Raw genomic sequence first — 24,030 nt, forward strand, 5'->3', positions numbered from 1 at the left:
CCGAAGAATAAGAATGTAGATAAAAAAAAAAATAAAGCTTCTTCCAAAACGAAGAATTTGTAACGATTGGTATGACTACCAACCAGTTCTTGCAGCCTCGTTCAGGGTGACAGTCATGCGGGGAGAGTTCAGAAGAATATGACCACGAGAAGTCTTACGTTTAATGAAGTTTCCCTGGAAACTGTCATTTCTTAAAAACCATGAGTCAGACCAAACAACAGCAACACCAAGTGGAGAGACACAGACAGGAAATAATACTTTTGCAAACAAGTCATTTGCATTTTTAGGTTTTCGGGGGGAGAAAGGGAAGGAGAAGAGGGAGAAAGGGATATTTAAAAAAAAAAAAAGAATTAAGGAAGTGAGCCAGTTCCAGCTGAGCTGCTTTAGCCATTGTCTTACAAGCCTAAACCCAAACCGCTCACTTTTAATGAGGTATTTTCCTCCTCTTAGCCACACACACTTAATCCATGATATTAGTCCAACTCAGAGGACCTAAAACCAGAACATTGGGGCCTTTCTTAATCCTCTTAGCTTGCCAAAGGTTTTCTGATCACACACCTCTTCCTTCCTACTTAAGTCTGTCTTTCTTCCACCTCCCTTTGTCTTCTGCTTACAGCTGTGAAAAATTAGGATCCCAGCAGTAAATCTCTACATAATAAGCGAACTTTGGGGGTGGCTCACAAGCTTCACTGAAGGAAACCGGGCACATTCCCTTAATTATTTCAGATGTGTCATATGGTTCTCACAGGCTCCATTTCTCGAGGGGCGTTCCTCATGCTACAGCCTCTGTTTCTATTTGTGTCATGAAGGTGCAGAGGTGGGCCCTAGCTCGCGCTGCGGTCCACGGCTGCTGCTCTTATGATGTATAATACAGGGACAGACAAGGATTTCCCTAGGCAGCAGCTGGTGTCACGCACTCTAGGCCATAATGCCTGTCCTTACAGTAGAAGCTACGGCCCCAGGAGAAGGAAGCATGGTTTAACACCGGTAGGCAAGCTTCTTTGGGTAGATGGGATATCTTTTATTAGACCGAGAGATCACATCGCTCCCAAAACTTACCTGCCTGTGTCTTTAGACCAACACGGCTACAACCAAAAACCCTGCAACATGATGGACCGCTGTTGCATTACAGCAGTCTCTGCCTGATGCATGAGATCACTGGAGTTTTTACCATCCGATAGAAGCTGGCATGCAGAAACTGGTGGCAGGGGCTCAGTAAACAGGCAGAAGATTCGAGGTGCACGAAGAAGCCCATTTGTCCTCACGTGGAGGGCCATGGCAGATTGCAACTTGGCTGTTGCAAAAGAATCAAGGCAGCATCATCCCAATTATTAAAAAAGGAGTCAGTGGCGTTACAACCCAGGGTGGGCTTTGTCACATGGACTAGTTGTCCTCCGTGCACATCAGTGACTAGACAAGGCACTTAAATCGTGTTCTCTGGTAGCCCAAGCACTTTCCACTGGCCTGTAGGGAGCTGCCTGGCTGCAAGACGCTGGACTGTTTCTTGCTGCTAAACCACATTAAAGCAGGTAAAAAAAAAAAGCGCACTACACATGTTCCTAATGTTTCGCTTTCAGGAGAGCTGTTACTGTCGTTGCCATAAAAATATGCAATCGCAACTTGGAACAGGGATTTTAAGTCCTGGATAGCACTGTAAGGAGGGAAGGGGTGTGGGGGAAGAGACTGTTGTTCTATATAATGGCAAATGGGAAGAGAAGCGTCCAAGACACAAGCCTCTATTGTGCTGCAGTCCACCCTGTGCAAAAGTGTGAGTCCCTCTCACCTCTCATCCTTGGAGCCTTCTGTTGAATGAGCCACGTAACACAGATCAACTGAGAACCAAACTTGCCCCTGACTATGAACTTGCAGCTCAGTGGTTTAAAGATGCCAGAGGATACCCCCCCAGAGCAGATCCAGGGGGGTGCAGTGGTACAGTTGCACCCCCTCCTTTGATTCCTGCTTCACCCAGACTTGAAAACCAAGTGCCTGGGAAGTAGAGCAGCATTCCTATTCAGGCAGCAGTGATTTCATGGCTCACAATGTACCTGATTCCTACTAATCTTTCTTTACTCTATAGGTGTTAACACCCCTCTTCTTTTTAATGGTCTTTATGTTTCACCATTCAAGCTACCATTCTTCTGTGACACAGCCGTCTGCCAGCCATTCCTGATAATGTCTCTCTTCTTTTTCACTATGCAGACTACAATTAGCTCTAGCTCAAAATCTTAACTCAGGTGTGGTAATATTAACTGAGGTGTTATCTCCATTGTGGAAATGACTGACAGCGAAGTACTGAATGCACTGTCAAGAAGCTGTAGAAGGCTAGATTTTGTTTTATGATTTGGAATAAGAGACGTGCATTATATATATATATATATATATATATATATATATATATATATATATATATATATATATATAGGACTTAGTCCGTCTTTCTGTGTGTCTGTCTGTCTGTCCGTAACACCCTTGGAGCACTCTGATTGGATGTCTCGGCAGCCAATCACAATGTTTACTGAAACAACCAATCAGAGTGCTCTGCACAGACAGACACACAGACAGTTGGCTAGATGTGGGGTGGGGGGAAGGTGTCACGGGGCTGGATGCGGAGGTAGGGTGGAGGGGGTGGCATGTGGATGGACACAGAGTGGCAGCAGCACAGGGCCACCCACCATCCCGTGCTGGGGGGGAGGGACGCAGAGCGTGGGGGGAGGGTGCAGCTAGTCACAGAGTGGGGGGGTGGCGCGGGGCCAGACGTGGAGCAGGGGAGGCAGGTGGCACAGAGCGGCAGCAGTGCGGCCAGTTGCTGGCAGCTGCCGCTGCTGCATGCAAGCTTTCCCCAACCCACTGCTCCTGGGAGGCGGCAGCAGTGAGGGGTGGTGGCACATGGCCCCCCCCAATCATTCTTGATGGGTAATTCATTAGTTTAACTATAATGGCTACTGGACTAATGCAGTAATATCTTTTGATTAATTTGTTGTGATTTTTTTAAAGCTTTATATATAAAGCTTGGCCCAGGGGTGGCCAACCTGTGACACAGGTGCCACAAGTGGCATGGGCAGCCTATGGTTGTGGCATGTGGCAGATCAGGGCATGGACAGTCAGTATAGTACCAGGCAGAGTTGAAAGCAGAGCAGATGATAAGGCAGGGAGCACAGGGCAGGGAGCAGAAAGCAGAGCAGCAGTCATCTGACCCCAGCACTCTAGGCAGGGGGTCGGACTCGAATATCTGTTGAGGTCCCTTCCGACTTGAGCATCTATGAATTGGATAAGGGAAGGGGATTGGAGCGGCACTTGGGGAGGGGCTAGTTTGTGGCAGGCCTGCCGAAAAGGTTCACCCCTACTGAGCTAGCAAATTGCCGGTAAGACACATTCCAATAACGTTTGCTTTCACCTTGATCTTAAACTGAATAATACAGCACTAGGCCTCTAGCAGATGAGTAAGCCTTCTAGTTTATCTTTAACTGGACAAAAATATGTGATGATGCACCATACCTTGTGTGCCCCTCTTTTCAGAGTCCTAGATGTGCCCAGGTACATCCTTGACTGTTCTCTTCAATAACAATCCCTGGGGGGAAAGCTCAGATAATTGGTCGCACACCTATTAGAAAAAAAAAAGATGACGAAGAAACGTGTAATAAAAATACATCTAGTTTGCTTTTAAAATTCTGGTCTGAAAGCTCATTTTAGTTTTGGGGCTGGGGCTACAGAACAGATCCACAGCTGGCGTACATCTCTCTAGTTCCACCAGTGAATCCACGCTCATCTGATCCGTCAATATTTCCTTCCTCCTCTGCTGAAGAGCAGTGGGCTCAAGAGGCAGCCTAAGATTTAGAGCTGTTGAGGTTTCCCCAAAAAATTAAGAATGGATGAAGCTTTCTTCCATCCTCGCAGTTTAAGGAGACCTTATGTTGTGCTTACCTTTGGGGTCTACTTAATTGGCGGAGAAACTAATTGATGTGGGTTGGTCGTGGTATAAATAGCAAACGTATGATGGGCTCATACACGATACACACAAAGTAAATTATATGTAGCATTGCACAAAAAGTTCAGAATGACTAATTTATGCTTACCTGAATACAAACAAGCCATTAAGAGAGGCGACTATGTCCTGGCGGGGGGAGGAGAAATGAGGGGGCAGCTACCGTCTTAGTGCAGCTGAAGCCAGGCAAAGCGTCCCTCTGCCAGGCAACTGCTGCCCTTTGTGCACCCCGGTGGTTCCCCCACCCCACCACCCCCGAGGTGGGCTGTGAGGCCAGGCTGCAATGGCAATGAGGACCACTGGCTCCCACTGGGGAGCCAGCGTTTTATTTTTATTAACCTTTTTTTTTAAAGTTGATTTTGCAGACAATCCCATATTTTGCATTTTCTGCAAAATCTGCAGAATCTCAAATGGAGCAGACCCTTCGTTATACTAACTCTGGAGTTCAGAGTGACAGTGGTAACACCGAACCTCAGCACTTGGCTTGTTCCTGTCACTTTTTAAAGTGTGGTGTCACCTTTTCCATTCCCATTAGCTCCAAAGAATTGCTATAAACATGAAAGTCCAGAAGGAATGGGACATGAACGACGGGATGGGGATGCCAGCCACACTTTATGGCACTGCATTACTCCAGTTTATGAGTCATTTTTATCCCAATGTGCCTTTTTTTTTTTTTTTTAGAAGAAAGGATCTGAGAAATCTGGACAGCTGCTTCTATTTCACTATTAGACTGGCTGCGACGCAGAGAAGATCTGGTACCTTCAGGTTCTGTTGGTGCCGCAAACAATACAAATTGCCAACAGGGCAAATGAGGTCCATTATCTGGAGTAAGTTGCTGGCGCTCCCTGCCAAGCAAACTGAGCTTTGCAGCAGTCCGTGAGAGGCTGTTACATGAATGGGGTCCCTTTCCTGATCATGCTAACAGCAATCAATCAATCACTCATCACAAGGGCTTGCTTTCTCAGTATACATCAGTCCACAGTTAATAGCATATTTTATGCAGAAAAGCCATTCTCTCTGTTTATTTGCTAGGAGTCTGTGGCTCTGCAGTCTTTCACCTTGCTGCTCACATCAGTCCGAAACAGGACATCTGCGGTCCTACATAGACATGAGTCAGGACTCTTGGCTGGAGGATGCATGTCGGTAGATGCAATGAATCCCCATTGCCTTTACAGATGAATACCATTCTGCGCTAACCTTCCTTTGGTCCAGTAATCACACACCATCCTGGCACAAAGCTGACTGCGAGTGAATCCTAGCTTCTGAACATAGCTCTGTATTTGCAGAAGCCGTTAATGTCACACAGGGGAATTCGCCTTGGTAAATGTGATCAGCTTATGCTAAATTTGGATAGGGATGATCCTGCCTCAGGCAAGCGGTTGGACTAGATTTCCTCTGCCGGCCTTCTCCAGCCCTACTTCTAAGAGGAGGAGTTTTATCTGGGATCTAAAAAAATTACAACAAGCTTTGCGGTCACTACCACTTGTGGCCCTGCTGCTTTGCAGAGTAAGCCTGTGCTGAATAGCAGAAGCCCTCGAGCAATACGGTTCCCATTCTCATTGAGCTTCTTTTCATTTCAGAGTGGATAACAACAGATTGGGAAGATCCGGAAGTTTGCACCCTCCGTATCCACATGTAACAGGTCACGGCGCAGGAGATGCTGGGCATATCTCATGCATGCACAGAACAGTAGCCAGCCAAGCGCTCTTTCTCCATATGACCTAATTACCTGCATTGTCTACGCAGGTCATCCCCACATTACCCCTCTGTGTCCATGGATAGTCTCTGTCGCTACCTCCCAGTACCATGAAAGCTGCATTTAACATACGGGGTGGGAACCCAGCACAGACTGCCACAGCCTTCCTGCCTAATACAGGCAGGTCCCATAGTACCGGGCACTCAAACCTTAGTGAAGCACCACATTTTGGGATCCATAGGCTCCAGGAGTCATACATTTATACTAAAAAACCAGAAGATAGAGCAACCACAGCCCTCATCTTAGATGTGCCTCCGGCCTTACCCATTTAGTGGGTTGTACTGTGACCACCGTTGCTCCTTTAATGCCTTAGCTTTAATCCAGTTTCCTGTCCAAGAGGAAAAATTCCTTAATACAGTGATGCCTACACACTGAAGCTTTCTCTCTACTCGCCGACCTTCTTCACAACATATATTTTGCTGTTGTTTTTAAACAGACAACGCCGTAAGTGTCATTTATTTATTGTGCTATTTATGGGGAGGAAATGTATAAAACATGTTAAAAACTTTACAAGGAGAGCAAGTCTTTCCAAAAAGCTCAGAAGCACAGACTGGCTCTCGGCAGAATAGCCGCTGCATGCAAGGAAGAGGATTTCCGTGGTGCCTCGTGCTGGTTAAAAAAAAACCGTTTGTAGACCAGGCCCTGTGATTTCTCCCCGGCATGTAGGTTTTGGTTATTCAGATTTTCTCTGGATTTTATTGTTGAACTTCACGTTTGTGCACCGCCTGTTTCAATGAAAACGGGCTCGTTTTAAGATGGACTGAAATAAAAAAATCAGGTATGGGCCCATGTAACAGCCTGATCTACAAGGAAAAAAAGAGGCAGATTGGAGCGATGGGGAGAGGAGGTCTGAAACCCGGAATCAGTCGCTACCCCTGCGTTCTTCAAGGAAGGGCCGTGGTCTGTATAATGTGGGTAGCTTGGAGCAATTGTGCAGTAAACATTTTTTTCCAAGCACTTTTCATGGTACAGTTTTAGGTTTTCAGAGGGATTTTTTTTTTTCTGAAGGAAGATCAACGATTTAATGAGAAAAGTCTGAGATGCAAGAGCAAGGCTATCACTTCAAGAGTGCTTCCAGATTTACATAAATAACATTCCTGCTGCATAAACATCTTGGCAAAGCCTTTCTAACCACCCCCCTCCCACACTATTGGCCTCCACTAAACTCTGCAGAATATTAAAACCCCCTTGATGGTAATGTGTTCTCAGCCAGAAACAAATCATTAGTTTGGACAAGGGCACTGCACTACATCTGCTCTGGTCGCTGAAGTTCCAGTGCAAGATATTTAGCAGGGAGGGCAAAGAGGGTTTCTTTGATAGAGGGATTTAGAAAAATGGCAATTGATGTAATTTAAAGCAAATACAGATACCATCAGACATACATCTTTTAGAGGCAAACACACATGGGACCAGTCGGGATTGATTATACCTAGAGATGGTCTCAAGCTGCGGAGTTGGGAGGTGGGTCCAAGCTGTTGAAGCCTGGACCCGAGTTTTTGTTGCAGGCTGCTATGCAGAGATAGGAGCTTTGTCGCCACGTTTGGACCCAGAGACCAGTTTTATCAGGAGGGAGAAAGGATGGGATCCTGGCACCTCCCGAAACAAAATACAGAGGGAAGAGGGTGGGGGAAAGGAAACAGCCCAGTGCAGTGATTATGTGGCGATGGATTTGCAGACAGGCAAGCCAAGCAAAGGAGCCTGTCCTATATCATTCAAATCTGCCTGGCTACTGAACTTAAGATGTTTCAATGCCCTGGCTGCCTTCTATTTCCCTTGGCTGTCCTCCTCTTTGCAAATAGTAGGGGGACAGGGTTGGGGCACAGAAGCCATCCCCAGTGCTAGAAGAGCCCTACAGGAGGTACGGCTATGGACACATAATTCATGAGAGCGTAGCTCAGCCAGACCCACACAAAGGAGCCCTGGCACAACACGGCCGCTGCATTACCCGACAGGGATTCCAGGTTTGTTTTAAACCTGGTTTCTCACCTTCCTCCATCCCCTCCCTCCTCTTCCTCTGCCGTCTGCCTCTTAAGAAGTTCTTCCATCAATGCAAGAGAAAATCTTGTAGGGACAAACCACTTAGAAACATACTGGTCTTGATCAAACCTAATCTTTTCTGACAGCTACTTGAGTAGCTTGGACAGCCAGTAGATGTAGCAGCTACTCAGAACAGCAGTGCTCTGTCAAAATTATTATGCAATTGAGGGTTCCACAGACTTTGGAGATTTACTCGATGATCCGGTATCAGTCTGCAGTCCAAGCTGATGTTAGTGCCCCTTCGGGCTGCAATGACCACAACATGAACATTAACCTTATTTCCTTTCCCACAGCTGGAAACTGTCCCATCCGTTTTGCGATGGCCAAAAAGTCAACCAAGCTGGACAAGTGAGATGATTTTTCATAGAAGTCTGTTGACTTTGGTTTTGGTTTTGTTTTCTTTTTAACCCACAGACCACCCCACAGAGATGGGTCTGCATTTGCAGTCGTTCCTTTTGCAGACTTCGACATCGTTAACTAACACTGAGACTTGCATACTGTATTCTGGCATAAGGGAAAAAAAAGAAATGCCACGTGTAATAAAAATTAAAAGTTCCGTGTAATCCAGGATGTCATCGTCGATAGTGCTCAGTCTTTCCTAGGGAAGCATTTAATTTGCTGAACTATTGAGAACTATGTGGAAGTGCTTTACTTCTAGGCAGCACAGATGTTCGTGACCACCCTAGGTTCAAAGCGGTGGAAAAACCCCCCAATCAAATCCAGGTGCCATGGGCTTAATCACTCAAGGAATGAGTTTTGCTGCTTCATAGCTATCACACAGAGCAGATCTGAGCAGTCTGTATTTGTTCCACAAGACCTCTGAAGGCCCCACAGCCATGATGAGACAGCAAGGAAGTCGTGAACGAGCTCTGGCACTCTGCCCTCCTCCAAGGATTGCACCAAACTAAAAGGTTGGTAGAAGCTGAGCAACAGTGGTGCTTGGTGGGCCTGGGCTTCACAACAGACTTGTTAAATGAAGGTATGGAGCCAGTCTATCATGCTTATCTATGACATGAAACTGGGGAAGAACCGGGGAAGAGTCTGGAGGAAACTGATTAAAGGAAACGAGATTGTTGGAAATGCAACACCCAGTTGTCTGGACTGCTACCACTCCCATAAATGCACACGTACTTGAGGAAGGCATGGTGGCTGGGGCAGATCCAGGGGGTCCTGGGCTGTGGCTAAATCCCCCTTTTGGATTGGAGCACACTGTGGGAGCCTCCAGGGACTTTTATTAATGCAGGTGAACCCATCCTTCCTTCCCCTTCCTGCTCAGAGTCACAACCTCCTTCACCCCACACCCCTTCCCCACTCCAGGGACACTGGAAATAACTTAAAAGGAGGAGGAGCCATTTTCCACTGCCATTTCTAGATCATGCTGTCCTTCCCTTTTTCTTTTGTAATAAAGCACACCACACAGAATCCAAGTGGAAGGAAAGCTGGCAGAGCACCCCCCAGGATCGATGCCACAGAAGGGGCTTTGGTCATCTTGTTACTTTGCTCCCTGTGATAGTGCCATAGTGGGACCAGGTGGGATGGTTTCAAGGGAAAGAGTGCTGCCAGTCAAGTGTCTTCTGTGAGGACTCCTCCAGCTCTGAGCTACCACCATGGCTATCCTGGCTGTCCTCCAAGGTAAGCAGCATCTCCATCCTGGTGAGGGGATGAGTTGGGGAGAATGGGGTGCTCAGATGCAAGGTTTGTTTAAAGGAGCTGGGTAAGCATCTCCAGCTTCTCAGCCTCCATTTAGCAGCAGTCAACCTAAGAAGGTCCCAAGACCTGGGCTCAGGACCACTCTCAAGCTGGTCTGGGTGAGGGGGGAAGCAGTGCATGGAACAGATATGCAAGGCCTCTTGGGCAATGAAAGGAAAACACCGCCTGTATCACAGATCAGTTTGAAGCCTCATAGTGTGGTCCGTGCCTGTCGAGCAGTGATTCTCAACGCGGGTGATGCAGCACTTCCAAGAGTGCCACGGTGCCCAGCCCCTGTGCCAGGAGGCATATGATTGCTCTTCCTCACTCATTCTTAGTGTACTGCAGACAAGTGGCACTCATGGCTGGTCCCTGCCCCCCCAGTCCTCCCCATGCTGGCTGCTCCTAGCAGTTTGCCCTGCCACGTGCAGACATGGGGCTGCTGAGCTGTATTTTTCAGGCCAGCTCATCTCCTCGGTCCTCCCTTGCTCCCGGTGCCAGCGGGAAGGGCCTCCGGTGCAGGTGACTCAGGTCATCACCACTGTGGGACAGGCAGTCCTTGCCCCATCAGCTACAGATGAGGTGTGGGGCAGATGGTGGAAAAAGCAGGGCACGGTGGGGTGAGGTCCTGTCCCCACAGCCCTCTCCTGGCACCAGCTCAGTGTTTCTCAGCTGGGATGCCATCAGAGTCCAGAGTCATGGAGGAGTGCCTTGAGGCCAAAAAGACTGAGAACCAGTTCTCTAGTGTAGAGGATGCTGTTCAGTGCTCTGGGTGCAAAACCAATGAGACACGGGCATGCACAGCCCATTAGCAAGGCAGGTGAATGAGTGAAAGTCTTCAGACCCCATTCATAGCTTACTGCCTAGAGGAGTGGGCCATTCCCCCTTCCTTGGCAATTGGGATTAGAGGCATTACAGGTCCCTGGATGCCTTCTCACTGCTAATACTCCTCCTGAAAAAGGCCATCAGCAAGACTCCTTTAAAAGATCCAAGTTACCAAAAATGAATGCAGCTGCACAGCAGATTTTATGTAACACTTGCTATTAGAGACAGTTTGCTGCCGGACTGCAGTTTCACAAGATGCGTCTCATCCAGAATACAGGCGCATGCCCTTTGTATAAAGATAGCCAAGTGATTTGCCGCCTTGCAAGTGCCCGGGGTAGGTTTTGACTCAGTGATTCCTTCACGTTATTTTCCATAGGAAGAGGAGGGAGTTCTTTTGCCGAGGGTCTAAGCAGCCCAGATGCCAGTTTCTTGTGGGTAAATACCACTTCCAACGTCATTGCAGGCTCCAACAGATGTTTTTGCTTTTCAGTGTAATGGAAATTTTATGGACCATTTTCCTCCACTCCCCTTCTTCAGAGGAACAAGCCTTAGACCCCAAATGCCCTCAGGAACACAGTGAAATGTACTCCGAAGCCCAGCAGCCAACAGATCAAGGAGTCAAAGCTCACGCAGAGCAAAAGTAGACATCTGCCCGTGCATTTCAGGGCTAATTGCATAACGACTTGCACTTGTTCAGCAGCTCTCCGCGAAGGAGCTTACAAACATTTACACATAGTAGGTAGTTGCTAACGAGGGGGAAGCTGCAGGACTGGAAGACGGAGTAATTGGCTCAAGGGCGCATGCTAAATCAGCAGCGGGGCTGGGAAAGGATTCACCAACGCTAGGTTTCTGTACCATATCTAATCGAGAGACCACACTTCCTTTGACAGAGAAGAGCCAAAACACTAGCAGTGAGGATCAGGGATGGAGAAAACCTTTGCCAGTGCAGGGAAAAAATGTATTAAATGGAAGGGTTTACTGAAAGCCTTAAGAGCACGTGTTGTTCTCGAGCCCTCTCCACATGCTGTAAAGCTGCTGCTTTTTTGGGCTGCGTGTTTATTCACCAACCTTGCTTTCTTCCTCCGGCCTCCCACCACAGTCTTGCTAAACACCAACAACTTTCCAGACTAATCAAATAAAATGCATATGCAGTAATGTTTAAGCAAAAAAACCAAACAGAAGTTGGGGAATCCCATTGACTCGCACCTGTTTTAATTATGTCTTTTTTGGGGCCCGGGACTTTAGTGAATGAGAATATTATCCTGTGGGGATTGAGAGTACAATGGGAACAGGAAACTTTTAAAAAGCATTTCTGTGGAGATATTATCTCACTGCTGTAGGACACAAGATTTACTTAATTGCAGCCAAGAAAAGTTTTAGATTACCCTTTGCAAAGTCTGCATGAAAGTCTCAGCTATCAAGGGGAAGGCTTCTTGCATGGCTATTTCTTTTCAGATATGTGCCTGACTCTGAACATGTTAACTGGAAGGGATTTTGTGATAATGCAAGTGATTGCAGAATACTTAAAAGCCTTAAATTAGATTCAGGGCATCACAATCCAGGATAAAGAACATAAAATTGCTTTTTTCGCAGATGACATCTTGCTTTCTCTCTGTGAAACACAAGCCTCCATTCAATTCCTCAAAGTTATCACAGAGGCCTACGACCTGTCTTTCTTGGTGCGGGTGTAAATCTGGCTAAGACGGAGTGCAATGTCCCCAGGCACCTCCCCAGTGACCACCTCTGAATTTTCCATGTCTATGGTCCCTTAAGGGATTCAAATACCTGGGAGTGCAAATCTCACCTCATTTTAAATCAGCGACCCCTTTCATGTGCCACGTATCACCACCTTCAAAGATGGCCTAACTCACCATTACTTCTGCCTGGCTTGCTTGAATCCATTTGATACCAATGAATGTCTCCCCAGTCCTTCAACTTTGGTATTTAAAAAGAGAGAGAGAAGAAGAAAGTAGAATATGCAGCTTGGGAGGAAAGGCAAGAGCCCAGTCAGTCTACCCAATCTCTAAAGAAAAAACTGGAAAAAAAAAAGGAGTTAGCTCCCCCCTGCCCCCAGCTGGAAATCCTGAAAACGGGCAGCTTTAATTTGATGCACTTAAAACAGGTTTCATACGAGACACTGAAAAACAACCACTCGACGCTGAAGAGGTATTTTACAGTTGCAACAATTTTCTCCCTTGGGAGTTTAGTCAAACCCCTACCCTAGGGACCCCTCAACGAAGAAGGGAGACACGAAGGCAAGCCTTGGTCAAGTGCCAAAATCCTCACCGATGACTTCTCAGATATGCAGATTGCCAAATTTTCCTGCAAGACAGGATAATGGTAAGCCAGACCCTCAGGGATTATTCTCCAGCTTGACTCCATTGAAGTCATTGCAAATATGCTGGACTTCAAAAGGAGCGCCTGGTTTTCACTACTGGAAGATCTGGCCCTCTGACTTTACAAGCCAGTACTGAGCTCCAACCCCTGGAGACTTTGCCAGGCATAACTCTCCTGTCTTCTAAGTCTCCTGTGAGGACTTCAGCTTCCTCCTCTCACACTCACATTTGCTTTTGGGGCATAGGTGACTTGGGGTGACATTTTTACAGGTGCCTCCAAGTCCATGTCTCTTAGGTCACTAAGGAGCTTTTGACTCTCAGAAAAGAAGAAAGGAGGATTTCAGGGAACCCGTGAGCACATTTCTTTCAAACTTCAAAAAAGGTTTTATAATTTGGTTTTGTTCAAGTTCCAGGCAAAGATTTAAAAAAAACCCCTTGCTTTACCCACACTAACTGATCCATTTGTTGCTAAGCTAAAAGCATAAGGTCTGTCTTCTGGGAAGGTAACCTTTAAACAGCATGTGTGGTTGTTTTAATTAACCAGAGATTTGTTATTCAAATCGTGAGTGCTTTGGCATTCTTACGGAGGAGATATGAACAGCTTTTCTGCCCTGACTCATGGCATCGTGTTCTGCTCAGCCAGAAAACATTTATCGCCTTCACAACAATGTAGACGATGCGAAGCGGCTCACTCTCATTTTTGCTGCTGACCAAGATAAAAGGCATCTGCTAATTCATCAGGGAAAGAGCAGATTTCAAGTGTTGCAAAGATGCACAATCTGTCTCAGCTTCTGCATCAGATTTAGGCAATGCCACCTCTTCTTCAGGGTTTTCTTTAAGGCGTACCACTGTAGTATCTAATTGCTCCAATATTAGCAAGAACGCCATTTAGTCAGAAGATCCTATTAGCCTCCGGATCTCTAGTCACAATCAGACTCACAACTAGCAATGGTCATCGCCCAGTTACATACTGAACACTCAGGAAGTACACTGACTACAGTGTTTCTGGTCTGAGAAGCAGATATACTGGTCCAAAATAAGCCAACCATTTATTAACTTTTTTTTTTCCCCCAGTTCAAGGATGAAGGAGCCATAATGCAGGACAAAACCAAAATAAAATTGAAACCCAATAAGGCCACATTCTCAGGAGGAAGCCATGTGCAAGATATTTTTGCTTAATTATGTCAAGAAACGTACGGCCCCTTGGCTGTCACTGGGGTTGGCTTTGTCATGACCAGCCTTTGCGCAGACAAATGCCTCTCTCCTTCAAGTATTTGATCCCTAACTCAATAGATCATGTTTCATATTCCTCTTCAAACTTTTTATCTGAAATAAAGCCCCTTCTGTTTTGCACCCAGGCAGCTATTCCCCTCTTACTGGAGCTTGGAAAGGCCTCTAGTTAGAGCTACCTTGGCTTCCTAAAGCATTACACACACACACAACTGTTGTCACTTGCCTTAAAAGCAAGTTATCCAAATGCCCTTCAATTATGCCAAGCCTACAGAAAATGCTATAGAAGATAAACAGTGATTGTAGATTATCTCTGAAAAAATAACTCAGCAGGAGGGAATTCCAGTGTCTGAGTTTCAGTCAGTCATGCATCGGTGCCTTGGACATCTGGCTGAGAAGACAGGTGCTTTCAGACCCAAATTATACTGCATATTGAAAAAAAACATTAATGATATTAGAAAGCGAGCTGTTTCCATTGTAAGCTGCTTTCCTAGTGCTTAGACCGAACAAGCATTTAATACCTGGAGGGAATAGAGGAATCTTGTTTAACAGTCCCTAAATATACTACATCCCAAAACACAGTAACTCACTGCAGAACATAATATTCCAGTCATGGTAACTTCGTGGAAAAAGTAAAGAAAAGTCTGGCTTCAGTATAACCTGTAAGCCATCCTCTGTTCAAAAATCCTGATCAGCCTCTCTGGAATGAATCTTTGCGCTAGCTGGGTAGGCTGCAAAAACATAATAGAGGTAACGCACATGAGTAAAATTCAATTAGCAATAGCATACCAAGGAAAAGCAAGAGTTACAGCTAGCCCTGAGCTCATAGGAGAGCTATGTTTGCAGTAATTAAATCAAAGTAGAACATTGAAGGCCATGGAAATTGAGGGGCTTGTGAATAAAATGGATAAAAGGACAGATTATTAAGAGCAAAAGGTGAGTTTGTATCTCCCTGTGAGAGTCTGGCAGGTGACGCTACTGAGCCAAGCCTGGGAAAGCAGCAGATCTAGAACCCAAGTTAAGTTATAGTTCAGGACTTTAAATTCACCCAGGAGCATGCCTGGTCCGCGACAAGCGGGAGCTGGCGGTGAGCAGGGGATGAGGCTCCCTGAGGATTATTGCTGTGTGGAGTTGTTCCAACATTTTTTGAGGATGGTGGGTGGGAACTAAACTAGACCCCAAATTAACGATCCATCACCCCGATCACAGCCCTCTGACAATGCGGCTTTAGAAATAAAGCCCTTGCAGGCAATCTCTTAGAAAAGCACTCTTTTTGAGACTACAGGGTGTGCTGGCCCTCCAAAATGACAGTGTGATCTACCTGGCACAGGTAATAACAGCAAAGACTCAGCCACACTCAGGCTTCTGCAAGTGCTGGCAACAGGGACCAACTATGCAGCCTGGTCCTAGTGCATGTAAAGTCCATGATGTTACATCATCACCGTTATTATTACCCAGTGGGCGTGTCTACACGAGACATTTTACTTGAGATTAGAGCTAATTACTGTGCAGAAAGCATCACCATCTACATGTGCAGGTACTTACACAGTAGGGCTGTACAAAACCACTGTTCTGTTTCGATGATTCGATGGAACGGTGATTTGTTTCGAGTTTCAGTTAGGTTCGAAAGCGCTGTTCCGTTCCGTTTCATCGAAACTGCTTTGCTGTTTCAATGCTGTTTTGATGTTTCGCCCATAGGTTATTAGAGGGAAACATAAAATGCAGCAGGCAGGCAGATTGGGGGCTCACCTGCACTCCTGGGTGCTGTTACGGAGTCCTCCTGGGGGTACAGATCCCCAATCTGCCTGCCAGATGATGGACCAGTGCTGGGAACAGCCCACACCCAGCGCCGGGAAGATCGGTGCTGCTGCTGGCCCCAGGCAGCAGCACCTGGCTCCCATCATCCAGCAGGCAGATCAGGGGCACAGCCCCTGACTCCAGCACAGCCCCTGTAGCCCTCCCAGGGGTGCTGGCAGGGCCCCGATCTGCCTGCTGGCTGAAAGGAGTCGGGTGCTGCCACCTGAGGCCAGCAGCAGCTGGGGCCGATCCTGGAGGAGGAGAATCAGGGTGACTGCCCTGGGCCCCGTGCTTTGGGGGGCCCTGCAGAGCCAGGTGGAGTGGCCATGGTGACTCTGCACTGCTGCCACCCCCGGCTTTGCATCTGGCCGCTTGCTACCCCCCTGCCACCGCTGCTGTCGCCAATGGCGGTGGCCGCTTCTTTGCATCCAGGGCACGCAGGATCGGGGTGGGGGCAGGTCCCCGCACAAACTGGTTTGCCCTGGGCCCCGCACCCTCCTCAGGTTAATCATGCTAGCATTGGATGCAGGCTGCACCCAGCGCCGGTCGGTCATCTGGCAGGCAGATTGGGGGCCTGCACCCCCAGGAGGACTCTGGCACAGCCCCCGCAGCCCTCCTGGGGGTGCGGGTGATCCCCCGATGTGCTTGCTGGATGAGAGGAGTGGGTGCTGCTGCCTGGGCTAACACCTAGGGGGAGCCTAGAGCTCCCCCTGGCTGCTGCAGGGGCCTGGTGCAGGGCCACAGGGACCAGGAGCAGTCTGCTGCTAGGAGCAGTAAATCTGCTCCCATGTCTCTGCACATGTAGCTGCGTGCCCAGGAGAGTTTACTCTAGAGTACTTTAGAGTAAACTACTCCCAGATTATTTGCACATGGAGCTCCACCTAGTAATACTTGTATTTGCAGATTTTTAGAACAGTAAGTCAATGGTAGTAAGTCAAATCTTCATCTCCACCTGCAGCTGTTTGCCCAGAGAACAGAGATGATGTCCTAGCAACAGAGGAGGGGGAGCATGTTCCATTGGTGGAGGACAGGCCTCCCCAAGGTTGCAAGGATCAAGACCACCGCTACCAAGGAGAAGCAATGGGTGGTGGTGTTTGGAGACTCCCTTTTGTGGGGGGCAGAGGCCTGTCCTGACCTGTTGTCTTGGGAGGTCTGCTGCTTGCCCAGAGCCCAGATCTGAGATGTCATGAAGGAATTACTGAGATTCATCTGGCCCTCTGACTACTACCCCATGGTGCTCATCCATGTGGACCAATGCTACTGCCAGGGGAGACCATGAATACATAAAAAATGGCTACAGGGCACTGGGTGCAAGGGTGAAGGGATTTGGGGCTCAGGTGGTGTTCTCTTCGATCCTTCTGGCCAAAGGGAATGGCCTGGGCAAGAGCGGGTGCATCCTGCAGATCAACATGTGGCTGCACAGATGGTGAGCTTTGGCTTCTGCAGAGCTTTGGCTTCTTTGGCCATGGGTTGCTGTTCCAAGAAGAAGGATTGCTGGGAAGAGACAGGATCTACCTGATGAAGAGAGGGAAGAGTATTTCTGCAGACAGGCTCGCTAATCTAGTGAGGAGGGCTTTAAACTAGGTTCACCAAGGGATGAAGACCAGAGCCCTGAGGTAACTGGGGAAGTGGGTGACCTGGGGGAAGCACAAGCCAGAGTGGGCAACAGGGGAGGAGGTCTTCTCATTCTTCCTGATCAGGGCAATCAGCTAGTTACCTTAGATGCCTGCATACGAATGCACAGACTCTGGGAAACAAGTGGGAAGAATTGGGAATCTTGATGTGATTGGAGTAACAGAGACTTGGTGGAAGCTCGCATGACTGGAGCACTGTCATGCATGGGTACAAACGGTTCAGGAAGGACAGGCAGGGGAGAAGAAGAGGAGGAGGAGTTGCACTTTATGTAAAAGAGCCGTATGACTGCTCAGAGCTCCAGTATGAAGCTGGAGATAGGCCTGTTGAAAGTCTCTAGGTTAGGGTCAGAGGGGAGAGCAACAAGGGTGATGCTGTGGTGGGGTCTGCTATAGACCACCAGACCAGGAGGAAGTGGTGGATGAGGTTTTCTTCAAACAGCTAGTGGAAGTTTCCCGATCACAGGCTCTGGTTCTCCTGGGGGACCTCAATTACCCTGATATCTGCTGGGAGGGCAATGCAGCAGTGTGCAGGAAAGCCAGGAAGCTTTTGGAGAGTATTGGGGACAATGTCTTGATGCAAGTGCTGGAGTGGCCAACTAGGGGCCATGCTCTTCTTGACCTGATACTCATGAACAGGGAAAAATTGGTGGGGAATGTGGCAGTAAAAGGCAACTTGGGCAGCAGCGACCACAAGATGATTGAGTTCAGGAACCTGAGGAAAGGAAGGATGAAGAGCAGCAGAGTAAGAACCCTGGACTTCAGAAAAGCAGACTTCAACTCACTCAGGGAACTCAAGGGAAGGATCCCCTGGGAGTCCAGACTTAGGGGGAGAGGAGTCCAGAAGAGCTGTCTGGACTTTGAAGAAGCCTGACTGAGAGTGCAGGAACAAACCATCCTGATGTGCAGGAGGGCTAGCAAGTATGGCAGAAGACCAGTTTGGCTGAGCAGGGAACTCTCCGGGAAGCTAAAACACAAAAAGGAGGCTTATAAGAAGTGGAAACTTGCACAAACAACTAGGGAGGAGTATAGGAGTATTGCTTGGGCATGCAGAGATTAAATTAGGAAGGCCAAAGCGCAACTGGAGTTGCAGCGAGCAAGGGACGTGAAGGATAACAAGAAGGGTTTCTACAAGTATGTCTGTAACAAGAAAAGGACCAGGGGAAGCGTGGGTCCTCTACTAAATGGGGGAGACAACCTAGTGACAAAGGATGCAGAAAAGGCTGAAGTGCTCAATGCCTTTTCTAGCTCAGTCTTCACAGGCAAGGTCAGCTCCCAGACTACTGCACTGAACAGCATAGTTTGGGGAGGAGGGGAGCAGCCAACAGTGGCAAAAGAACAGATTAGGGACTATTAAGAAAAGCTGGATGTATACAAGTCCATGGAGCTGGACGGGATGCACCCAAGGGCACTGAGAAGGATGGCTGATATGACTGAAAAGCTGTTGGACATTGTCTTTAAAAACTCATGGTGATCAGGAGAGGTCCCAAATGACTGGAACAGGGCAAATATAGTGATCATCTTTAAGAAAGGGAAGAAGGTCCTAGCTGATCATGACTTGAAAGATTTGGGCTTAGCACAGCATAATTCTTTCCCTAACTTATTTCATGTGCTGGTCATCTCGGCAAGTTGCTTCAAATGTACAAAGAAATACTACAGGAAAAAGGCTTGTGCTGGCTAAGAGGATGGATCAGATGATCTTGCCTAACTTCTACACTTCTGTGAAGATCCATGTCCCTCTTTTTCTATGCTGCTCTGCTGGAACCTCCATTCCTTACAGCTCAAATTGCTCCAGCAGTTTGGCAGGTCTTTCAAAAAGCAGGAAAAAACCAAACTAGCCCATGTGGAATCCTTATTTTGAGGGCTTTACCATGTCAGCAGCAAGAAGAATATCAGGAAAGTGTGGATCTCTTTCTGAAGCGGGGAGGCAATTTAGTGATAGGTGATGTGAAGAAGGCTGAAGTGCTCAATGCCTTTTTCACCTCAGTCTTCAAAGGCAAGGGCAGCTCCCAGACCACTGCACTGGGCATACAATTTGGGGAGGAGGGGAGCAGTCAAAGGTGGCAAAAGAACAGATTAGGGACTTTTAGACTTTTTTAAAAAGTTTTCATAGATTTCATAGACATTAGGGCTGGAAGGGACCTCGGAAGATCATCGAGTTCAGCCCCACGCCCAAAGGGCAGGAAGTCAGCTGGGGTCATAGGATAAGATAAGCATCCAGTTTCATCTTGAAGGTTGGACATTTGAAAGTCCATGGAACTGGATGGGATGCACCCGAGGGTGCTGAGTTGGCCAATGTAATTGCAGAGCTGCTGGCCACCATTTTTGGAAACTCATGGTGATTGGGAGAGGTCCTGGACAATTGGACAATCATAGAATCACAGAAATTAAGGTCAAGAAGGGACCTCAAAAGATCATCAAGTCCAACCCCGCTGCTCTGGACAGGAATACTGCTGGATCAAATGATCCCAGCAAGGTGTCTGTCCAGTCTCCTCTTGAAGACTTCCAAGGCTGGGGACTGCACCCCCTCCTTGGGAAGTCTAGTCCAGATTCTGGCCACCTTTACCGTAAAGAAGTTCTTCCTTACATCCAACCTGAACCTGTCCTCTAGTAGGTTAGGACCATTGCTCCTTCTCCTACTCTGGGGCGGCCTAGTGAACAGTTATTCTCCCAGCTCCCAATATTCATCCCTTACATACTTGTAGATGGCCACCAAGTACCCCCTCAGTCTCCTCTTCCCCAGGCTGAACAGTCCCAGATCCCTTAGTCTTTCCTCATAAGGTTTGTCCTCCAGGCACTTCATCATTCTTGTGGCCCTTCTCTGGACCTTTCAAGATCCTCCACATCTTTTTTGAAGAGCGGTGCCCAGAACTGGACACAGTCCTCCACCTGGGGTCTCACCAACTCTGAGTAGGGAGGAAGTATCACTTCCTTAACCCTGCTTGTGATGCATCAGGTAATGCATCCCAGCGTGCTCTGTTGACTATAGCAGTACACTGACAGCTCATGTTCATCCTGTGATCAACCATAATCCCAAGGTCCCTTTCAGCCATTGTGCTGGTCAGGACCTCCTTCTCCTCCTAACCTGTTTTCATGTCACTGGTTACTTCTCCCCAGATGAAGGACTCTGCATTTATTCTTATTGACCTGCATCTGGTTCCAGTTTGCCCACCTTTCCAGCTTGTCCAGGTCTGCTTGGATCTGCATCCTATCCCCTAGTGTGACCGCTTTTTCCCATAACTCAGTATCATCCACAAATTTGGACAACGTGCTTTCCACATCCTCATCTAAATCATTGATAAAGATGTTGAACAGCATGAAGCCAAGAACCGAACCCTGTGGGACACCACTGGCCACCTCTCACCAAGACAATACAGACTCATCCATTGACACTTTCTGGGTTCAGCCCCTTAGCCAGTTCCCAACCCACCTGACTGTGGACTCTGCTAGCCCACAATCCCCCAGTTTTTTGTATAAGAGCATCATGGGAGACCATATCAAAGGCCTTTTTAAAATCTAAGTATGTGACATCAACCACATCTCCCACAACTAAGCAGTTTATTACTTGATCACAGAAGGAGACAAGGTTGGTCAGAAAAGCAGAGATTGGTCAGAAAATGGCAAACATAGTGCCTATCTTTAAGAAAAGGAAGAAGGAAGATCCAGGGAACTACAGACCAGTCAGCCTCACCTCAGCTGCTGCAAAAATCATGGAGCATATCCTCAAGGAACCCATTTCTAAGCCCTTGGAGGTGAAGGAGGTGACTAGGAACAGTCAACATGGGTTCACCAAGGGCAAGTCATGCCTGACCAACCTGATTGCCTTCTACGATGAAGTGACTGGCTCTGTGGATGTGAAGAGACCAGCGGATGGGACATACCTTGACTTTAGGTCCCCCATGGCATTCTCTCCAGCAAGCTAAGGAAGCACAGGTTGGACAAATGAACTATAAGATGGATAGAAAATTGGCTGGATCATTGGGCTCAGAGGGTAGTAATCAATGGCTCAATGTCTAGTTGACAGCCAGTATCAATTGGAGTGCCCCAGGGGTTGGTTCTGGGACTTTTTTTTTTTCAATATCTTCCCCAATGACCTGGCGGATGGCATAGAGTGCACCCTCAGCAAGTTTGCAAATGACTCCATGCTGCGGGGTGTAGTAGATACACTGGAGGGTAGGGCTAGGATTCAGTGACCTCAACAAATTGGAGGATTGGGCCAAAAGGAATCTCATGAGGTTCAATAAGGACGAGTGCAAAGTCCTGCCCTTAGGATAGAACCATCCCCTGCACCAGTGCAGGCTGGGGGCGACTGGCTGGGCAGCAGCTCTGCAGAGAAGGACCTGGGGGTGACAGTGGATAAAAAGCTGAATAGGAGCCAGCAGTGAGCCCTTGTTGCAGAGAAGGCTAATGGCATAGTGGGCTGCATCAGTAGAGGTGTTGCTAGCAGGGCAAGAAAAGTGATTCCTCCCCTCTCTTCAGCACTGGTGAGACCACATCTGCAGTAATGTGTCCAGTTTTGGGACCTCCACTACAGAAAGGATGCGGACAAGTTGGCAACAAAAGGGTTAGGGGGCTGAGGGACATGACTTCTGAGGAGAGGCTGAGGGAACTGGGTTTACTTAGTCTGGAGAAGAGAAAACTGAGAGGGGATTTAACAGCAGCCTTCAACACCTGAAGGTGGTTTTGAAGTGAATGGAGCTGGACTGGTCTCAGTGGTGGCAGGTGACTGGACGAGGTAACCTCGCTGGGGTCACCTGACCCCAGTTGTCTTTCCTGTCTGGGGACGGTGGCTGGACTTAATAATCTTGCAAGGTCCCTTCCAGCCCCTTACAATCTATGAATCTATGACAGAACAAGGATCAATGGTCTCAAGTTGCAGCAAGGGAAGTGTAGGTTAGGTAACAGATAAAACTGTTTCATGAGGAGGGTAGTAAAGCACTGGAACAGGTTACCTAGGGAGGTGATGGAATCTCCATCCTTGGAGGGTTTTAAAAGCTGACTAGACAAAGCTTTGGCTAGGATGAGATAATTGGGGATAGTCCTCGTTTGATCAGGGGGCTGGACTAGATGACCTCCTGAGGTCCCTTCCAACCCTAATTTTCTATGGTTCAATGATAGTAAAATGGTATTACATTTGTGTCTTTCATATGAAGTAGGATAAGACTTTATCATCTGCTTTATCAGCTCCTTCAACTGAAAACAATCGCACAAGCCTAAACTATTTACATTACAACAGCACAGAGATACATCCACTGAAATGTCAGAAGGAATGGTACAATTGTCTCATAACCTCAACCTAGTTATGCAACATAAGTCATGGAGAACTTCATGGGAAAAGAGATTGTGCAACAGCAAATAAAGAACTACCTATTGTAGGACTAGGTTGAAATCAAGCAAAGGAAAATGAAGATCTTTCTAGCAGTAAAGTGTCTTGACAGAACTTTTAAATGGAGAAATTGTCTTCAAAGGAAATCATGGCGGACTGAAGTCTCAAATAGAACAAAGAATCCTAAAAATATACCATATTTTCCTGAAACCAAGAAGACTTTGAATTTAAGATGACACCCCCCCTGTGCCAGTAATTAGAGTCTAGATGGGGAAAAATGTATGTCCAATTCCTGAGGGGCCATCTTAAATTTGTTCCCCCAACTGCTATGGCAGGGAAAGTAGGGGCAGGGGGCAAGGGACCCAACTCTAGCCCCTTGCCTGCTTCCCCACCCCTGGACCTCCCATGCCTGTGCCAGTGCCTGCCCTCTCGGTGTCTTCCCCTATGCCACTTGCCCCCTACCCCCATGCATATGCCTGTCCCTGTCTCTTGCCCCCTCCCATGCCTGTGCCTGCTCCCCACCCAGCTTTCTTGCTGCTTACTTTCTGGGTGTCTCCAGCTTCAGCTCTGGGGCAGGAAGCGGTGGTGGTGACCTGGCCCTGGCCTGGCCAGGCTAGGTAGATGCAGCAGCATCAGGTCCTGGTTGGGTTGGGGCTAGGGCCAGAGGTTTTGGAGCCAGAATTGAAGGTAAATGGCAAGAGGTGGTGGGGTGGGAGAAAGCACTGGGGGAAGGCAAGCTATGTGGTCTCCCCTGTGGTCCCCGCACCACAAGCCCCTTCCACCCTGCCATGAGGAATCCCAGTCCAAAGCAGGTGGTGGCTCAGCTCTGTCTTGGGCCCCAGGCTTGGGGCTGAAGCCAGAGTTAAGCCACCATCTGCCACAGGCCGGTACTTGAATCTAGAGCAACATTCCTCCCCACCCCACATGCTGACTGGCAAAAAAACCTTCACACTGGATTTGAGTAAATATGGTACTAATTGGGAACAATCCTAGTATAAAGTTTCACGTTACACTTAGACCATACTACATCAGTGAAATGTTAAGCAGTGCTAATGCCACTAGTGGGCTGGAGAGCAGGGGCATGGCTAGGAGCCAGGACACCTGGGCTCCATCCCTGCTCTTGGGGTGCGGGCCTGGGAACGGTGCATTCTGGGGTGCTGGAGGACTGCAAATTGCTCATTATATTTCCACGGAGCAGACTGAAATGACCTTAACACAAGCTGGGATGCATGATTCATTGTTAACCTCACCTGAAGTGGTGTAACTTTGAGATGCTCAGAGGGCACTTTGCACAAGTTAATGAATTTTAGCATGTGGAGGCTTGCAATTTAAGTGCCATTAGTATGGTCTAAGTGTTACGTGGAAGTTCACCCTCCCATTAGCAGGGTATAAACTAGGAAAGCCATTTATGTAGGTTTTTG

At 47.8% G+C, this 24,030-nt stretch overlaps 1 protein-coding gene across 1 annotated transcript in view; it reads right to left on the reverse strand.

Moving 5' to 3' along the window:
• Positions 1-3,498: 3,498 nt before the first annotated feature.
• The window catches only part of ASB7 (ankyrin repeat and SOCS box containing 7), a 100,767-nt gene continuing 80,235 nt past the window's right edge, over positions 3,499-24,030 (reverse strand). Inside the window, exon 6 of the mRNA XM_059714559.1 lies at positions 3,499-3,601. Within this exon, the coding sequence (XP_059570542.1) occupies positions 3,582-3,601 (20 nt within the window). The 3' untranslated portion in view covers positions 3,499-3,581. The remainder of the gene's footprint in view (positions 3,602-24,030) is intronic.

Source organism: Alligator mississippiensis, chromosome 11, assembly GCF_030867095.1.
Source record: "Alligator mississippiensis isolate rAllMis1 chromosome 11, rAllMis1, whole genome shotgun sequence".
NCBI lineage: Eukaryota > Metazoa > Chordata > Crocodylia > Alligatoridae > Alligator > Alligator mississippiensis.